At 47.1% G+C, this 20,327-nt stretch overlaps 1 protein-coding gene across 8 annotated transcripts in view; it reads right to left on the reverse strand.

Annotated features, from left to right (window-relative positions):
* Positions 1-1,093: 1,093 nt before the first annotated feature.
* The window catches only part of CARMIL1 (capping protein regulator and myosin 1 linker 1), a 298,433-nt gene continuing 279,199 nt past the window's right edge, over positions 1,094-20,327 (reverse strand). For 2 of the 8 annotated variants that reach the window (XM_059399577.1, XM_059399575.1), the window contains 5 exons: positions 16,014-16,095; positions 14,699-14,911; positions 11,461-11,601; positions 8,760-8,909; positions 1,094-2,116 (listed from right to left, as the gene is read on the reverse strand). In XM_059399577.1, the coding sequence (XP_059255560.1) occupies positions 1,980-2,116; positions 8,760-8,909; positions 11,461-11,601; positions 14,699-14,911; positions 16,014-16,095 (723 nt within the window). In that variant the 3' untranslated portion in view covers positions 1,094-1,979. Of the gene's footprint in view, positions 2,117-8,759; positions 8,910-9,248; positions 9,274-11,460; positions 11,602-14,698; positions 14,912-16,013; positions 16,096-20,327 lie in introns of those variants that run through there. The other 6 variants (XM_059399579.1, XM_059399578.1, XM_059399576.1 and 3 more) reach the window with 5 other exon arrangements.

Raw genomic sequence — 20,327 nt, forward strand, 5'->3', positions numbered from 1 at the left:
CCTTCTCCCTGTTCTCTTAGCAACAGTTCCTGTGCCGAAACCCAGGGATTTCCGGTGTGGTCTTCAGCACATACTGTTCCAGGGGAGCAGGACCTCGTTTGCTCTGGGACGAGCACACGCCGTCTGGTGTCACCTGGTCCTAGTATGTATTTACAGGGGACACTCCTGTGAATCCAAGTTCCTGCACTTAGGGATGGTATGACTCTACGGCCCTGCACACATCCTCTCCTCTGCGGTCTCCTGAGCACCACAGACACGAACTCCCCCTTCCCACTGCGGTCCGCTGACAACCGACGTCGGCTCGATCACCCGGTATACGGCTGTTAGTTCACTGAGGGCCATCTTTGCCCTCATGTTTCTCCTACTTTGACAGCCATTAGAGACATTAGAGCTGTCCTCTCCCATGGGCATTGATGCCAGCAGAGCTGCAATGGAAGAAAACTACCTTACACCGGTCTTCACAGAATCTCTTGCCGGGGCAGCAAACCATTTGGTCCACATTTCCTGGCCCTCAGTCTATGCCAGCTATGTGTGCAGTTGGGGGGGTGGGGGACAGTCATGTCCCACAAGCCCCAACTGGTAGGATTCTTCTTGCCAACAGTCAACCACACAGCTTGTAAATTCAAAACGTTCATCGCTCACGCTTGCCCCCCTTACAAGACCCTTGATTTGAGGTAACAGGAAGTGGAGTAAACTCATAAACTTTTGGTTAATTTCATTTTTTTTCCCCAAAGGTGAAAGCAGGCAATGCACTAGCAAGCTATATTTATTATGAGTCTAACAGGTTTGGTTATCTGGGGTCTGTGCTCCTTCTGGATTTTAGAAATAAGAACAAAGTTCATTACCACAAGCCAATCCTAACTTTAAAAAGTAACCAGAGGGGGCGCCTGGGTGGTGCCATTGGTTGTGTGTCCGACTTTTGGTTTCAGCTCAGGTTATGATCTCAGGGTCGTGAGATCGAGCCCCGCATCAGGCTCCACGCTCAGCAGGGAGTCTGCAGGGGATTCTCTCTCCCTCTTCCTCTCCCCCTCCACCCCTCCTGTTCTCTAAAATAAACCTTTGAAGAAAAAAAAAGTAACCAAAGAGGTCAAAATTCCACTTGTAAAATCTTTTTATTGATATAAATATACATATGAATAAAATACCTCAGCCTGTAATGTAAGTGAATTTTTGTGAAATGTCTTAAAAAGAGTAGTATTTTGATTTTTTACAGGGGTCAAAGTATTCTTTCTTCAAGTCATACATTAAAAGCTAATATGCAGACAGAAATTAAAGGCCTTCGAAAATCACAAATATTCATAAAACTTCATTCCAATCAACTATGTACATTAACCCGGGCACATGGTAGTGTCAGCCGTGGGCCTCTTTCACTCTGTTCCTCACTGTGCTTGCTGACGGTCCTGCAAAGGTCACCGACCAAATTTAAATGTACAATTCCACATCAGGAAGGAAGAAGTTCCCCATGGGAGAATGTAAAAACCATAGCCGAGATCTAATATATATAATTTATACAAATTATTTATTAGTGTGCTCTGTTAATATACTCACAATGTGCAATTGCATACATCAAGAATAAATCTATCGAGTCAAGTGCAGATGTGACACGGGTACCCACGGCAGTGCCCCACGGTCAGCCGATGGTGTTACCTGCGTGAGTTATGTGTCCAGTTCCTCTGTTTACTTCCCCAAACTCATCCTGCAGGGCAAACTAGCTGCCTCAGAGAAAATTCAAGTAGGACGCATGGAGAGTTGCTGGCATTCACTGAAGGCAAATGAAGAAATGCTTCAAACTCAAATGCCAAGGTGGGGAGAAGACCCCTCAACGGGTCCATTTCTGTTTTCAAAAAGTAAGTAAAGAAAGAAGGAGAAAGAAAAGAAAAAAGCACCAAGAGAAGAGCGTCGGACGTAGGAAGAGGTGCTGCCCTTGATTCCCCTCTGACGGCTAACTGAGCACCCTGTGCCGTTGGCACGGGGGACCTTTACACAAAGATAAACTCTTTTTCCGCTTCTTCACCAGAGTCGCTGGACTTGCCGCCCTGGCGGCCATCTTTACTGGATGACCATTGCTTCTGTTCTTGATACTCCTGGGGCTGCTGGCCCCAGCTTCTCCTTGAAACTGAAACAGAAAGGGAAGGGGGTCATTATAATTGAGGAACAAGGTACAGTCAATGGCCTGACCAGTAATGGGGTGAGATGCAGGGGCTCCAAGAGGCAGGAGGGCTTGGGGGGGGGGGAGTGGACACAGAAACAATTCACCAACTACGTGTAGAGACTCGAGACGAAAATCAAGAAAAAAAAAAACCAAAACAACAGAAAGAGAAACAAAAGAAGAAAACATAAAAAGCCCAGTCTATGAGAGGGTAAACCTCTCATAGCTGTGGCTGCGAATCTGGGGGTAAGGATGGGGGAAGAGAAGGGGCCCCTCTGACCCCTCACGCCCCTTGTGTGGCCGAGAGAACAAGACAGAGCCTGGTGGAGGTGTGGCCAGACAGATGTCCCTCATGATGCCTTCTGCCACCATCTAGAGTTAGCTTGCCTCTGCTCTGGGGCCAGGACTTGAGGAAGGGCCCAGCAACTGTGGTGAGACCTTTCCAAGCCTTGGCAAACCTCGGTCTTACTCTCTAGGAAGACAACCATTTAAAGTCTTGTCAAAGGAATGAATACCACTGGTGGTGCAATCAACTCTTTTGGAACTAGCCTCTGGAAAACAGGAGTGCCAGGACTGTTCCCTGCTCTGATCACATATAAACATGAAGGATCCCCTGCGACTTGACAAGGCAATGGTGGTAGACCAGTTGCTGGAACGGAGCCTTTGGTACCAGTCATGTCAGACAGGCTCCGCTCTATGATTGCTGCTCCTCACAGCTACTCTGGAAGACAGGTTTTGTAAATGTGGAATCTGGGTTGACACTGGACATCTCTCTTGGGTCGCTTGGATGGCTCATTTGGTTGAGCATCTGACTCTTGGTTTTGGCTCAGGTCATGACCTCACCTCAGGGTCCTGAGATCAAGCCCCTCATCAGGCTCTGCATTCAGTGGAGTCTGCTGGAGATTCTCTCTCACTCTGCCCCTCTCCCTGCTCACATGCCCTCTCTCTCTCTCTCTAAAACAAATAAAATCTTAAAAAATAAACTGAATCTCGGGTGCCTGGGTGGCTCAGTGGGTTGAGCCGCTGCCTTTGGCTCGGGTCATGACCTCAGGGTCCTGGGATCGAGTCCCACATCGGGCTCTCTGCTCAGCAGGGAGCCTGCTTCCCTCTCTCTCTCTGCCTGCCTCTCTGCCTACTTGTGATCTCTCTCTGTCAAATAAATAAATAAAATCTTTTTTTAAAAAAAAAAATAAATAAATAAACTGAATCTCTCCTTCAAAGACCCTGTTCTTTACAACTACAGCACAGCTTCACTAATACCACACATCTAGCGTACAGATCCCACTTAATTAAAAATACCAAGCCACAGGCAGGTTAAGCAACTGACTGAACCACCCAGGGGTCCCCCAAATGAGTAATTTTTAAAAATGTGACCTCTTTATACCTAACACCTCAGATGGAAAAGTGATGGAGAAATATCATAACTGATTTTATTTTTTAGCTTGAATTGTGTAAAAAAAAATAAATGTCCTTTGATAGTTGTCAACAAATCAGTTTTGGGGAAAAAGGTAAAATAGGTTTCTATACATAGCTTGTCCTTTATCACAAAATCAATATGATAGTAATACACAAAGAGTCCTCTAAATTCTCAACTTTTGCATGTGCAATATGCACAGGAGGAAGTGGAGCGGGTATCTTCATCGCGAGGACACTTTGCAATAATCTGACCCCCAAATAGAGCATTACTAGGGAAATCTTGCTAGAAAATTCTAGTGATTCCCTCTTAAAACCAAAGTGACTTTTTCCTGTCAGGTGACTCAAAAATAAATTTCCAACACTACAGGTTCAAAAGAAGAAATAAACATGGTGATACACTGCTTTTTGTCTTCAAAGCAAACATACTGGCTTGAATTCTTAGATTCAAAAGGTTTTCATCCCTTCCAGTAGTTTAGCTTCCTCAAAATCCCGGGCCTAATTCATGTTCTGTGACATCAGAGTACTCTCTAAGAATGGAGAAATTCGTGCCATCAACAATGTTTATGCCACAGGTAAAAACTGAGCACCACGGACCAAGGTCGCTGGGGCACAGCTAATGATAATGAAATTCAGGGAGATCTCACATAGGAGTCTTCCTGCAGAAAGCGGACTATCCTTCGATGTCCTTCAATCCACATCCAAGTGACAATGATTCTGAGTCCTCCAGGGCTAGGGTCAGGGCGGGGGGCGGAGTCCGGAAAGATGCAGCAAACACTGGTTAACAGGCTGGGTTTTAGGTTGGTAATGTGGACTTAGTATCAGTTATGAAGGCACAAATTTTAATTTGTCCAACATAGTCCCTGAGACAAATAACACGGTCTTTCTAGGGGCCCGACAAAACAGTTCACTAAGGCAGTGACACTGTTTAAAAATTCATTCTAAGGCCCCTGGGTGGCTCAGTGTTACGCATCTGCCTTCAGCTCAGGTCATGATCCCAGGGTCCTCGGATTGAGGCCTGCATCGGGCTCCCTGCTCGGCAGGGAGTCGGCTTCTCCCTTTCGCCCCCCCCCCCCCGCCCCCCAGCTCTCTCTCTCTCTCTCTCAAATAAATAAAAAGTCTTTAAAAAGTCCACTCTAAAAATACTCACTCTCACTGAATAAACTCTAACACTTGTGAATGTGATCATGAAACTAGCTGGCATTTCCTTGGCGTTGTAGGGAGGCCCGTGAGCAGACAAGAGACCGAAGGAGGTGAGATCAGGGAACGAGAATCAGACCCGTAGCCAATCCGCTCACTCTCCAGACTCCTGCCTTCTCATCAGCCCAGATCACGGGTGCCAACAATGTCGCAGGCAGAATGTTCTTTGTCAAGTTTGTTTTCCAGTCCTCCGGCACCAACTGTTTTGGTTACATATAATTAGGATGCTGACTGCAATGATACTGAAGTAGGTCTGGTCAAAGCTCCTGCTAATGAACAGTCCAAATAAGACTGCTTATTTGGACTTAAGTTTGGACTTAAGTTATTTGGACTTTAAGTTTCTGCTTGAAACTTAAAACTCTGGAAATCATTTTAAAATATTTATAAAATCCAGGCTTTTTTCCCCCTTTTTTAAAAAACTAATTCAGATGAACCTTCTGCTAGGCAGCCCGATGTAATGCCTGACTTTACGCATGATAAAAAAGAAAAATCAGATTGTTTCACTCCACTTCTTCAATGCAAGTAGCCGTGAAGCCAACATGTTAGGGCATCTCCATACGTGTCATCTATGCACGAGTTTACTGCCATCCCACCATTAAAATGATAAAATGATAAAAAATTAAAATGATAAAAAATACTTGTGTAACTGAACAGGTAATTTATTCAACACAAACGCTTCGTGTATACTCACCTCCCATCTACAGTGCCAATGACTGGTGCAGAGAGGCTCAAACATGAAATCTGTCATTCTTGAAGATGTTTTGACTTTGCATACACACACACACATACATGTATACACATATACACGTGCTAATTTTAAAGCTTCCAAATGTGCATATAAATTCAGAATTTGAAAACTGCAGCTTTTCTCCATTTTAAGCTCCATGAGCATTCATATTTCCCAGGAGGAAAACATGATGACCTTAAAAATAATATTCAGTAGCCGGCCCTGATTATTTTTTTTTTAATGTTTTCTGGTAAGAGCCAAAATTGCAGACCAACTGTTAATTTTTTTTTTTTTTTTTTTTAAGAACTTTTAGGGGTAGTAGAATCCAGATCTGGTTGGAAAAAAAAAAAGGTAAAACAGAGCACCAGCTTACAGACCATAAGCCAAAGCTGGGTACTGGTTGGCTCTGGGTTGGATAATGGAAGAAGCAGGTGACGGATAAAAGGAATGTCAGAAGAAGACGGCCTGTACAAACAGGATACGTTGTGATACACACAAAGCCAAAACCACCTATTTTCTTCAAGAAAATAGGACACACTCTAATGACAACATCACAGTTTATCATTAAACTCAAGACAGGTAAGGGGATGAAATTCAAAAGTGACAGAGAGTTCCAGTAAAAGAAAAGGAAGCATTTTATACCTGTCAAGTCAAAACGAAATAGCCACATAATTAAAACAGTAATCATGGTAAAACTACGCAGCATGCTTTGAGAACAACAGCCTCTGTTTGTTGCACGGTACTTGATTTAGGAAAAGAAAAAAGCTGTTTTAGCATCAACAAAGTTGCTCATGAAGGATTTAGAGGAAGGCACACAGCACGTGTGACAGCATCGCTCTGCCGAATGCCATTTGTTAGCCAGGAACTAACTATTCAGAAAGCAGACTGCTTTGCGGTTCTCAAGGATGAAGACAGGAGTTGGCACTAACAAAACAAAATTCAAATCTCTGACATTAAAGGACTTTAATTGAAGCTCCCATAAAAATTACATTTTTGGGGGTTCCCATCCATATTTCAAGAAACTGAGGCAGAAAAGCAAATACAAGATGGTCCTGTTGAATTCCATGAAACTTGGATGCAGCCCACGATGGTGAGGACTGTAGGCTGAAGAGGTCATGGAAAAATCTGCAAAGGGCACAGAATTCCTTGCCTTCCTATGATTTGGTTTATGCCTGTCATCAGCCTCTTTTCACTATCTCAGGGCCTTCCTGCAGGGTCAGTGTGGTCCTGGGGGCGGTCTCGGTGTGTGTGCTGTGTGAAGTGTTTTCAGTGGCTTCTCAAAAGCAGGGACAATGTGTCACCTCAAGGTGCCTTCTTCCTGAGAGAAGTCAACTGATACAATAGTTCAAATGCAAATTTTCAAACTCTAGAAACATCTGTGTAACCTCATCAGAAGAGGTCACACAGAGACAGAGCTCCTGTTTCAACAGACTCTAAGAAGAACTCTACCTCTCTTCAGAAAATGTCTTGGGCATTCATTGATGTAATTTTTCTATCGCTTGAACAGATTTTCTGGAAAATATCAGATGCAATCTCTTACAGAGAGAAGAGTTATTGTAAGCACGTGTCTATTGTAAGTTATCGTAAGGATGTGTCTACAAGCAAACACACAGGAAATCCATGTGTGCGCCAATAAGACTTTATGTACAAAAACAATGGGTCATAGTGTTTGTTTGTTTGATTGATTATAGGGTCAACCACAGTAGTGTCTGGGGCATCACTGGTATTTATGTATTTTAAATTTTTAATTGAAGTATGGTTGACCTAGTAGTTTCAGGAAATCCTCTAAAAGTTTCTCTAGGTAGGGCACGTGCTACCTGCTGGCCCAGGCAGAACGTTCGTATGTGACCTATGCTGTGGACAGCGTCCTTCACTCCATCTGGTCCCCTCAGCATCTAGCTGGTGTGTGCCAGATCTCCAGGCAAGTCAGAGCTTATGGCTCATCCAACCGCATTGGCCAAGAAAGCTGGCTCCAGAGGTAGTTGCCCATGGGGCACCGTAGGTGCTTTTTTGTCGTTGTTTTGGTTTTTAAGCCTCTGTCAAGGGAAGTTCTCAAAGACAGTGGTCCCCATTTGAGCCATCGTAGGGGACTCAGTGGGTTGTTAAGCTGGAGGGTGGGTCACGAGAGTCAGACTATCAGTTAAGGAAGTGCTGGAGTTCGAAAATGGCTTCTCCTTTTGCAATAAAAAAGAGCCCCATAATAAGATCATGCCCACTGGCTTGCTGTCCAGGGCGCTAAGAAGGCTGTGAGGGGCCGGGCCGTGCCCTTCATCACTGGGACTCTAAGCACACTCACATGCTAACTGCCCCATAGAGTTTTACAGGAAGACAAGTGCCCTGTTTCAAGGGAAAAAGTATTTCCAAGGAATCTCACTTATCAGGATATTTTATATATCTTTTTTTCTTTTATGATACAAAGACGCCCTTTCAGATTTTTCCAGGTAAGTTTATAAAGTGATCAGCCGGGAAGATCATCAGTACTGAGTCACAGAAAACACGTCTCCTCTCCGGATCAGCTATGCTTGCTCTAACATCGCCCCTGCTGGAGATTAAAGCCGACTGGAAATCTGTCTCCTTTTTTGTCTCCTGGGACTCTTCAGCTGCACTGAACATGGCAGAGTTTACCATTTACCATAGTGTCCAACGGAAGACAGGTGCCAACGAGTTGTAAAGTTGAATAAACTGTTCTCAGAAGTTGAAAAGTTAATTGGTACTTTTTCTGTCTCCCTAAGGGGTCCTCAAATGTCCCAGGAGAGGTCGTGGGCATGGTGTGAGGTCTGCATTTAGTCCTGGCTTTTTATGGCTCCTTTCCCAAAAGAGTGTAAGGTAAGGTGTTACGGCCAATACTCGAGAAAGGCAGAAACTGTGTTACTCTCAGAATCTCTGATCCAATCCCAATTACAATCTAACAGAAGAGTAGAGAGATCGAGACAACAGGAGGTATGACCCCAAATATAAAAATGAACCTACATGGTCACAAAATTTTGAAAGGACAAGTCACCCTACTCCAAAGTAACTTGATCCTCCTCCTGACGGTGTCTGATTTTAGATTTTTAAGTTCATACTTTTTTTTTTTTTTTTTTTTTTTACTCCAAAGAGAAGGACCATCCTGTTGCCATTTAGGAAAAAGAAAAAACACACAAAAAAGCAGTTGTCCGAATTAATCCCTGGACTGGTCCTGGGAGAGAAGTTACTCAATTAAAGTTCAGTTTTGTTAGTGCCAGTCCGGAAGCTTTGGGTCAGCGAGGGATGATAACCGAAGGCTCTAACCATTTGTTGGCTGTGACTTCCTGTGCCCAATTGCATTCACTTCCTCTTCTGCAATGGTGGAGTACAGTTTTGAAGATCTTTTCCCTCCACTGGAAGGCTTGTCACTGTCATGATCTGAATGTCTTTTGTAATAATCTCCTCTTTGCACTACTGAGGAAAAGGGATTCGTTTTACCCTTTATATTAGCAAATACATCACTGTGTTGACAAGAATGTTAACGACTGTTAGGATGAAAAATTAAATATCAGAGACCCCACCCCACTTAGGATTTAAGGAACCTACAGTGTTGGGCCTGCCCAGATACACCATCACCTACAGAATTCAACAGCCAACATTATGGAAATGTGGTGCAAACATGAGGTGAGCTCTGAGTCTGCCCCCCCAGGGGTGCTAACAAAAGGCCCCCCGTGTTACCACTTCTGATTCCAGGATGGATTAACGAAAATCACATTCACTATGGAACAAACCAGAAGAATCATAGCAATTTACCTGTTTCAGAAATTAGTTGGGCACGCTAGTCCGAAGGGAGGCACAGAACAAGGAAATGAAGTAACCAGCATGAATAATGCACAAGAAAACAGGAATGAGAACATCAGGAGTATTTTCTAAAGAAAAAGACAAGGCTCGCGAGCGGCTATCATTCCTGGGCCGCCAGAGCTGGGGAGCTGATAAACAAACAGGTCGGACTCTTATCACCTTGGGCAGACTTTACATACTCCTCTCAGATGCACGCATATTTTCAGTCCAATTCCAATACCAAGTGACAACCACGGTGATCTCTGTGGTTAACTCATTGTGGATCCCCCGGGGAAAACTCTCCAGCCCTACCTAGAAAGATGGGGGCATGCATCACCCTCGTTGTTCCCTCTCGAGGGAGAATGAGGAAGGGTGTCAAACATCTACCCCAGAGCTCGGGAATGTCTGAGGGGCAAAGACGTCGCTCAGGGACCCGGGGCAGGCAAGGGCTCGCTGGTGTTCACCCACTTGAACCAGGGGCGCCATGACACCCATTTTCAGCTCAGGAGGCTGGTGGCTTCCTCACGGCCTTGTTTTCGTCGTCCGGGCACCTAGCACACATAGCTTTTCATAAAAGTGAAGCAATTTTCAGAACTTCCTTACAGGTAACGATGCGAAGTCGGCAGTCACAGAAAGAAGGGAAGACAAGGGTAGGCGTGGGGGAGGGGCTGCCCGGGACGCTTGCTCGCTTGCTGCTGGCTCATGGGTCCGACCGGCCACCAGCCAAGGTTCTGCCCTCTACGCCAAGACTTCCGAGGGCTACGGCTATCACAGCAAACTCTGTTTGTCCTTTCCATGTAAACAGACTCTCGGCACCGGCTACCTCTCATGGCTTTCAGTGCTCTGCTTGACATGAGTGTTCTATCAGCTTTGGTCAAAACTCTACCTTCTTTTATTTATAGCCCACAGGTTGCGGGTGAAGCTTGTACCCACCAAATGAATCCCCAGAACGGAGAGGAGAAAGCAGGCAATGTTTTTCTTTTTTTTTTTTTCTGAATTATTATTATTCTCCCAAGCCACAAAAATAGTACTCAGAAATACTTTCTATTAACTTCAACACGAGACTACCATTAACAACAGAAGAGAGGCCAGGGCGAGAAGATGTCAGAGCCTGAAGGGTCAAGGAATTCTACAGCCATCAGGCCTCTACAAGAAAACCAAGCAGAGGGGCGCCTGGGTGGCTCAGTGGGTTAAGCCGCTGCCTTCGGCTCAGGTCATGATCTCAGAGTCCTGGGATCGAGTCCCGCATCGGGCTCTCTGCTCAGCAGAGAGCCTGCTTCCCTCTCTCTCTCTCTGCCTGCCTCTCCATCTACTTGTGATTTCTCTCTGTCAAATAAATAAATAAAATCTTTAAAAAAAAAAAAAAAAAAAAAAAAGAAAACCAAGCAGCTTCAAACCATAACAGGAGCCATCTGGTCATGCGTGATGACTCATGTGGCTCTGGAATGTCCTTACAGGTGGGGACTTCAAGACAGCAATTATATTACTCTGTATGAAGGACAGAACCCAACCGTCCATAGTGTTTTTAACAGATTGAGGGAAGTGGGGAGGGGCGGCGGAGAGGAATGGTGCGTTGCCGAACACGTCTCGCCTCCACTGATCAGGGAGAGGGCAGCCAAGTCCGGGCATATCTTGCTCTGCTCCAACCCCAGCAAATCAGGTGCAGCCAACTGGGGACAATGATTTCCCGAGGGTGTTCTTGCAGGTGCCACACTTGTGAGAATAAGGAATGCATGACCTCATGATTGAGCAAGCTGCTAGGAGGAGCTGCCAGGTCTCGCGGGCCTGCGGGGGCTGCCTGCGATCATTCACAACCAGGGGGAGCTTTTCTGGGAAATAATGGGACCTAGAGGTCTACAAGTCCCCGAGATGAGGCACAACGTATTTAAGGCACTCCTTACCTGCTGGGAGCCCGTGCAGGAGCACCTAGTGATTATAAAGAAGTTAAACCTTGGGTTCAGGTGTCTGATATATTTTCACTCATTGTGTATGGTCTTTCATTAAGATCCAGGGACATCAAAAATGTCGATTCAAGTTTCTGAATGAGAAAACTGCTCTGGTTCCAAAAGTTTAGTCCAAGGGATGCTGATTTAAACTCTAAGGTATTAGTTGAGTCCAAGATTAACTCCCTTCTCTTGAAAGGATTCTCCTTGGAGAAAGCGGATGTACTGGAAACATTTCTTACCTTCCTGGGAAAATGTCCTGGGACTAGGCTGGGGGCTACTCTGGCCATCTCTCTCCTTGTCTGATGAAACTTTCTTCAGGACAGGCGGAAGAAGAGCGATTTTAGAGGAGCCAGGGCTGGATGGAGAGTCTGGGATGTCCTCTGGAGAGACACAAATGCATGAATCAAACTGTTCCACAGACTGGATTCCGAAAACATAAGCCAGGCTAATCTTTAAATACGAACGGCCAGTAATTTTTAAAAAAGCGTTGTAGAACTTTTTTGGCCAAAACCCAAGTTTTGTGTTGCTGCAGACAACATCTACAAACAGTAGGGGGAAAAGTAATTAAAACTTAGGAAAGGTTAAAATCTCTAAAAATCACAGATGTGAATTTATCTTGTAGACACAGGATTTCAATGAGCTGGTATTTGAAAATTATGCTGTAAGTGAACTCCATGTTCCTTTTGCCTCAGACTCAGAGGCGGCTGGATATTCCTCAAACATGTGACATTGATAACTCTCCTTCTTCTACCTGCTGCGGAGTCCAGTGAAGCGGTCATGAAATACACACGAACATATGCACGTAGGAACCTGGGTGCGCGCACCTATATAGACCGAGACCACTAAGTATAACTTGGCATCACGGACTTTTAGAAATAGAAGGACTTCGGTGGGGCGCCTGGGTGGCTCAGTTGGTTGGACAACTGCCTTCAGCTCAGGTCATGATCCTGGAGTCCCGGGATCGAGTCCCACATCAGGCTCCCAGCTCCATGGGGAGTCTGCTTCTCTCTCTGACCTTCTCCTCGCTCATGTGCTCTCTCTCACTGTCTCTCTCTCAAGTAAATAAATAAAATCTTAAGAAAAAAAAATGTTTTTAGAAGGACTTCGGTGATCCCTGTACAAATGAAGACATTAACAGTTGACCTGCTGAAAGAAAACGACAACGTTGCTAGGATGTGCAGGCCAGTCTCTTCATCCTAAAGTTTGTACTCTCTCACTTGAACTGAAAGGATGTCCTGAACCGCTCTCCTGCCTCTGCTCTGTGGCTGGCAAAGCTATCCGAACTCGGCATGTGTGCGTGCGTGCACAAAGACGACAATTTTCAGTCAGGCTCTGTTCAGCCTTCTACTTCCGATCCAACTCTCCTACGTGCTCCACTGGATGAAGAGCTATGAAAGAGCTCTCCCTGCTCGAACAGTCTCTCAGGGTTGTGGAGAGGAAACGAGCGGACCGGGAAGTGCCTGCTGACTTCTCAAGCGCTAGAAAAGCAAACGTCAAGTCTTGATCCAGTAAGTGCTAAAGAACAAATGAACACATTGAACAAACAAATTGAAAAGAGAAGCTCCTTGAGACAGAATACCCAGAATCCAGCTAATCTGACATTCAGAATTCCCAACTGAGGAGCCAAAGTACTGTACGAGTTAGGTCCGTTTTGTAAGAGCCGTTCCCTTATCACAGACTAGAGCTACACCTTGTCGATGAAAATACCGGCCTGATTTTGAGTAGTCATTTAAAACAATTCTTCCAATTATTATTTTTTGGTTTCATTCTCCGCACTCTTTATATTATAACAATACTCTGTGCGCACCAAGAAATGTTCCGTGTTTCCCATCATAACAAACTTCGGTCTGTAAAACGGTCTGAGCAGACTTAGGATGCTCGAAGAGACCTGCTCCAAGGGTCAGAGGCCTGACGTGACCCCAGGGTCCCTCTGCGGCTGTGCTTTGGAGACCAGGCACTGGGTTTCTTGAGGGATGAATGGGCTGTGGAGACCGGTGAGCATTAACCAGCTGGCCGCTTGGTGAACAAAAGACCCACAGTGGAATGAGTCCCCACAGTGGAATTCCCCACAGTGGAAGGTGCGTGGGACGCTGCCTTTTTTCTCATTGCACCCAGTCCTCTGCCTGTGGATGAATGACTGTGGTGAGCTGCGTGTCTTTCTTTCTAGCACCCATGCCTACCCTGGGGTGTCCGAGCGTCTGGCTGCTGCTCACCAGCTGTGGGACTTGTCCAACTGAGGGTCCTCACCATCCACAGGTGCGGTGGGGACATACGGAGTTCTAACGTAAAACACTTAGAACAGCGCTTGACACGGTGTTTGGTTAACATCAGCGGGGACGGCGGTGCTGAGGATACTCTGACCCGCTGCACCTTTACCCTTACTTGCCTACTTACGACGAGGGAAGACAATGAAGAGGTTCTATGAGGTTCATTACATTATCCATTTTACTTTTGTTAATGTTTAAAAATTCTCATAGTAGGCCATTGGGGGAAGAAAAAGAGAGAAAAAAGAGAAAAAAAAAGAAAAAAAGAATAAAGGGGGAAAAAGAAAAAAAAAAAAGCCTGCGAGGGAAGAGCAGTTGTAGGAGAGAAAAAAAAGGCAGAGTCTAATCCATTTCTAAGTTTCTTCTACCAGTAGATTTTCTAAACAAGAGTCAGCAAACTTCTGGAAAGGGCCAAACAGTAAATATCTCAGGCCTGCAGGCCAAACGGCCTCGGTAACAACAGCTCTGTTCTGCCGTGTGAGCGCCGAGCAGCGGGACATAATATGGAGACAGATGGCCTGGCCACATGCCGCCAGCATTTCACTTACAGAAACAGGCCCATGGATGGCTAAGCCCTGTTCTAAACCCAAAATATTTCACGTACTATGGGGCAAAAAGAGGAGAACTTAGGCTCTCCCTATTTACGGCCTGCATCCTTATGCGGGGCCTCCTGAAGGGTGTGGAGACCCTTGAGGCCGTTCTCAGGAAGCTCAGTGAGACCCTGCAATGGGCCAGCGCAACCCAGGGCTGCCCTCTCGTGTGGCCCTCTAATCTGTGGCCTGAAGGCAGGGGTAGTCTCTGAGGCCCTGCGCCTGGGTGTTGAATAAAGAAACTCGTCAGGGGTGCCTGGGGGGCTCGTGGGTTCAGTGTCTGCCTTTAGCTCTGGTCATGATCCCACGGTCCTGGGATCGAGCCCTGCACCTGCATTGGGCTCCTTGCTCAGCAGAGAGCCTGCTTCTCCCTCTGCCTCTGTCTGCCATTCTGCCTGCTTGCGCTGTCAAATAAACAAAATCTTTAAAAAAAAAGAAAAAAAAGAATAGAAATTCTTCAGCCTTTGTCCCTGTTGAAATTGCTGGCAGGTTTCTCTGAGCCCTCCTGCAGACCCCTGTGCCCATGATCACTGGCAGCTCCCGAACTGTGGGTGGAGTCGCAATCCAGGGAGCCCCAGAAACCGCCTGACCCGGGGGACATCCCCTTCCCAGCAGAACCTTACCCGGCCGCGAGGCAGTTCTTGGTTTCTGTGGGATGGTGGGCCGCGCTGCCAGGCTGGGTTTAGGGGACTGCAGCGGGGGCTTCGGGCTAGTTGGAGTGCTGGAAGAGCTCCGCGACCTGGGGCCCACGTCCGCTTTGGGCTCCGCTTTGGCGTTCTTCTCGGGTGTTCCCACACTGAAGCGGCTCTCCGCGACACCTGGGTGTAGCTTAGGCACTGCGATGAGAATGGGGACAAAGAGCACACTTGAAACTCGGAGGAGAAAGAAACTATGAAGCTATGAAGAAATCATTCACAGCCAGGAGAGGTCTGGTACAAACTGCTGTAATCTTCTCCCATACTTTCTCATCACAGGTACTTCCATATGGAAGCACGTCATTCCAGCATGCTTGTAGACTCGAACACGCTGGAAGACTACACTTCTTTGTGGAAATGCAATGAACTTGGTGGTGCTCTTCTGATCGCTCCTGACTATTCCACAGATGGCAAGCGTCAAGTTCAAGCATGTCCGTGTCCTGCAGGCCAAACGGCCTCGGACGGAGAGCACGCAGGGCTGAAGGCATTGGAAGCACTGAGCTCTTTCTCAGATGTGGCACGAGGTGCAGGTACAGGAACGACCAACCACAGGTGCCTCAGTTCTGGATAATCATGCGCAGGTAGGGGTCTGGCTATGGGTCCCCAGCAAGGAGAGCTACACTGATGTCCAGAACCTTTTACTTAGAACCTCCCAATCATGCAAACAGCTTCTGGAAGTCATCCTCATCCCACCCCGGCTGGTTGAACATGAGCTACCTTCCAGCTCCTACATAAAGATACCCAAGCTCAACACAGGACTTTGAAGCAGCAAAGCCAGGTTTCTGACATGTCATTTGTAAGTTACTCTTCAGTTCCCTTCAAGCATGTCTTATTCTTTTACTACACCTGAAAAGTCAGAGGACCAAAGGGTAGTGGACATTCATGCTGAAAGAACATTCTTTCATCTCAAACAAATGGGCTACCTTCCACCTCCTGAGTGTGGCTGATTAGACACATTAGACATTGCCCCGTCCTCCCCCACTCCTCAGATGCCCCCAGTTTGGGAGTTTTCCTCAAAGACATTTCTTCCCTCTGGGAAATTGGAGAAGGTGCCCTGTGCCGGCACACAGCGAGCAGGGCGGGAGACATGGCCCAGGTAGAGCGACATGGCATCCAGGGGAAAGGTGACAATCCACGACACAGGGCCCCATTCTCCTCTCATTCTAATATTTCTTCTGTTAATCATGTGTGACTCCTGGAACCAGACAGGAAGTGTTTTTTCCTTAGAGGGTGATAGTCTTACCTGCCCCACCTCCATCCAGACGTTCTGTGCTGCCCAAGGCCAGGCTGGAGGAATCTTGAGAGATGGCCTCATTCCCAAGCTTCTGAAAAATTCAAGCACACAGTCCCAGGAAAGTGTGTCTTTATTTAAGATGTAAGAAAAAGAACATAAGCAGATCATAAATGACAACAAGTAACGGCCCCTTTACTACTCTCATACTGACTGTGTCCCACCTCTTCTGTCTCCCTTAGCTGCCTTCCGGAACAAAGCTTGAATGAGCAGGTTCTGTTCTGTGTTCACAGCTGGGGCTCTGGGGTCCGGAGGGTGGTCAGTTCCTCAGAATGCTCCCCTGGGATGACAGGTGCGCGGGGCTCAGGGGAAGCTAGGAGGCTTGGGGACAGTTCCAGTTTCCTGTGGGGGTTTTCTGTGGGAATACCTCTACAGGCTCCGCAGCCCCTGATGCTCCAGGCAGCGGGGGCACGGACACTCTGCAAGTTGACGGACCCTCTCTCCAAGTTGAGTTCCCCAAATCAAATTTTAAAAGTAGTGGAGGGCGCCTGGGTGGCTCAGTGGGTTAAGCCGCTGCCTTCGGCTCAGGTCATGATCTCAGGGTCCTGGGATCGAGTCCCGCATCGGGCTCTCTGCTCAGCAGGGAGCCTGCTTTCTCCCCTCTCTCTCTCTGCCTGCCTCTCTGCCTACTTGTGATCTCTCTCTGTCAAATAAATAAATAAAATCTTTAAAAAAAAAAAAAGTAGTGGAAACCTTTTCAACTTAACTGTATAAGATAGGCAAAAAGGGACCCATAGCCAGCAGGGCCTGCCCTGCCACTGACGCAAACTACAGGACACAAATATATTGTTTAATCTATTGGCCATGGATGAACAGAATTAATTGTAAAAACCCCAAAATGGGCACCTGGGTGGCTCAGCGGGTTAAGTGTCTGCTTTGAGCTCAGGTCATGATTTCAGGGTCTTGGGATCGAGTCCCACACTGCTGAGCAGGGGAGCCTGCTTCTCCCTCTGCCCCTCCTGCTCAGGCTCTCTCTCGCAAAAATAAAAGACTTTCAAAAAGAAAAAGACCCCAGAGCTCCAGGCAAAGGGGTCTGTGATAGCAAAAGGGGGTGAGGTTAGAGGGAAGGAGCAGGAACTCATGAAGCTAGGCCTCCGCCTCTTCCTTGCGGTGCAGAGAGCCCACCTAAAAGGGGGGGAGGGGGCGACACCTAGATCCAAAAAGTTACCTGAAATGAAACATCTACGGTTGGCTTAATAAGGCCCAAGTTCCCCAGTCACAAAGACGATCTGCATCTGCCTCCCATTCAAAACCACAACGCAGCTGGGCAGGTAGACCGGGAGGCTGATGACCTTTGGCCTGTCACTTCCCGCTGGGGGCACACTTCCAACAAACTGAGAAGCACAGAGTGGCTGCCGCTTCCCAGCTTCTCACTATTTGTGATGCTCTACGAGAGGTTATCTGAAACTCAGATCAGAGCTGCCTCATCTACCACATGTACCGGTCAGCCACAGCCAGACCCTGGCACAGATCGCCACCCCACGGCCCCGACCCCAAGGTCGCAGGTGTCCCAGGCTCCCTCAGCACGACGACGTTAGCTCCTTTGCGGAAGGCGGCTTAGCAGGTCTCCGAGGAGGAATGTGCACACAGGTTCCATGGCTAGAACGCGCACATTGTTTGGCGTCACGGAGGAAACGGGATTCCCAAGGAAAGGAAGCCCCGGTTCCAGGGTCCCAGGCAAGCCCTCGGATCCCACGGGGCAGAGAGGCACGAAGTCCCCGCCTGGACCAGCAGGGGGCGCGCGAGCCCGGGAACAGAGCCCCGCCCAGAGGCGGGGCCTAAGCAGCACCCCGCCCCCCATCTCCTGGCCTCCAGAAGGCAGGGCCACGTGCTCCTGTGCTCAGACACAGGTAAGAAGGTGTGCTGCTTAACCATGGCCAGGACTAGGCTGCGACTAGCAAGCCACCAGCACACGAGTCCAAGGGGACACTGGCTTTCGGGCGTGTGAGCGCGGGGCTGGGCTCCGAAAGCCAGGGCCTCCTCACACTTTGCACTCGGGTGCCCCGCTTCCTCCATTTAATATATACTCCGAGGAGTTGTGTTCTCTTTCTCCTTCCCGGCTTTCTGAGGTAGTTAACAGGTATCAAAAGCGACCGGGTGGAATAAGGATAAGATACTGTGACATCCATTGTCTTTGAGTGCCAGCAGCTGAGGAGGTGGCCCCCAAGAAAAGATGGGGGCTCTCTGCATTCAGTACTTGTTACTCGCCTTGGTTAATAAAAGAGAAGTGCCATGTGTTCACATTCACGGCTCTTTTCCTTTAAATACATGTATTAAATGTGAAGAGTGTAAAGAAAATTATTCAAGAGTGAAGACACCATAAATTTTAGCAGCAGTATACTGACCAATGGGGCTTATGCTGCTTTTATGAAGAATACAGTCATTTTAGGGGAAAATATTTTTATACTAATTTTTTAATGTTTGATTGTTGTTAAGAGAGCGAGTTCATGAGGCCGGGGAGGGACAGTAGGGGCAGAGAGAGAATCTCAAGCAGGCTCCCTGCGCAGTGCAGAGCCCAATGGGATCAATCCCATGACCCTGAGATCATGACGTGAGCCAGAATCACGACTCAGATGCTTGACTAACGGAGCCACCCAGCTGTCCCTTAAACTAATTTTTGAAAACCCTTCCTATTATTTTATTATTCTGATAGAACATTCCTGACCAGTTTGAATTTCCAATTCAGGCATTGTTCCCACAGCCATTTGCTCACTTCATGTCCCTGTGGCACCTTTTGGTAATTTACAGTATTTCAAACTCTTTCGTGATTGTTCTATTTGTTAGGGTGATCTGCAATGTTACTGTTGTAATTGTTCTGGGTGCCAGGAACTGTGCCCAAATAAGGCAGTGAACTTCATCGATAAATGTCGTTCATGTTCTGACTGCTCCACCAACCGGCTGTTCCCCCGTCTCTCTCCCTCTGCTCACATCTCCTCACGCCTCCCTATTTCTAAGACACAACAATACTGAAACGGGGCCAAGTAATTACCCTACAACGACCTCTAAGTGTTCAAGTGAAGGAAGAGTTACACATCTCCCTTTAAACCAAAACCTAGAAATGACTAAGCTTCATGAGGAAGGCATGTCGAAAGCCCAGACAGGCTCAAGGCCAGGTCTCTTGTGCCAAGGAGTTACCCAAGTCGGGAATGCAAAGGAAAAGTTCTTGAAGTAAATGAGAAGTGTTATTCCAGTGAACACATGAATGGTTAAGAAAGCAAAACATGGGGCTCTCTGCTCAGCAGGGAGCCTGCTTCCCCCTTTCTCTCTGCCTGTCTCTCTGCCTACTTGTGATCTCTGTCTGTCAAATAAATAAATAAAAAATCTTAAAAAAAAAAAAAAAGAAAGCAAAACAGACATGGCTCACGTGGAGACAGTTTGAGCAGTCTGGACAGAAGAAGATCACACCAGCCACCACTACCCTTAAGTCAAAGCCTCATCCAGAGCAAGGCCCTGACTCTCCAGCTCCATGAAGGCCTGAGGGAGGTGAAGACGCTGCAGATAAAAAGTCTGAAGCTAGCGGAGGGCAGGGGTGTCATGAAGTTGAAGAAGTTCCAGAACAGAAAAATGCAAGGTGAGGTAGCAGGTGCTGACGGAGAAGCTGCAGCAATTTCTCCAGAAGATCGAGCTGAGAGAGTTAATGAGGGTGGCTACACTAGGAAACAGACAGTGTAGACAAACAGCCTTCCTTTGGAAGAAGATGCCATCTAGGACTTCCACAGCTAGAGCGGAGAAGTCAGCGCCTGCCTTCAAAGCTTCAAAGGACAGGCTGACCTTCTTAGGGCCTAATGCAGCCGCTGATTTTAAGTTGGAGCCAATGCTCAGTCCTCCGAAACTCCCAGGGCCCTTAGGAACGGTGCTCAAGCGACTTTGCCTGTGCCCTAGAAATGAATGACTGACAAAGCTTGGAGGACAGCACATCCATTCATAACATGGTTTACTGAATATTTTAGGCCCACTGTTGAGACCTGCTGCTCAGAATAAAAGATTCCTTTCAAAACATTACTGCTCATTGACAATGCACAAGGTCACCCGAGAGCGCACTGTGGTTGCCTGTTTTCATGCCTGCTGACACAGTATCCATTCCGCAGTCCACGGATCAAGGAGTCCTTTCAACTTTCGAGTCTTACTATGTAAGAAATTCATTCTATAAGGCTAATGCTGCCATACACAGTGATTCCCCTGATGGGTCTGGGAAAGTCAACTGAAAACCTTCTAGAAAGGATATGACATTCTAAATGCTATTCAGAACATGTGTGATTTATGGAA

Source organism: Mustela nigripes, chromosome 5 (genome assembly GCF_022355385.1).
Source record: "Mustela nigripes isolate SB6536 chromosome 5, MUSNIG.SB6536, whole genome shotgun sequence".
NCBI lineage: Eukaryota > Metazoa > Chordata > Mammalia > Carnivora > Mustelidae > Mustela > Mustela nigripes.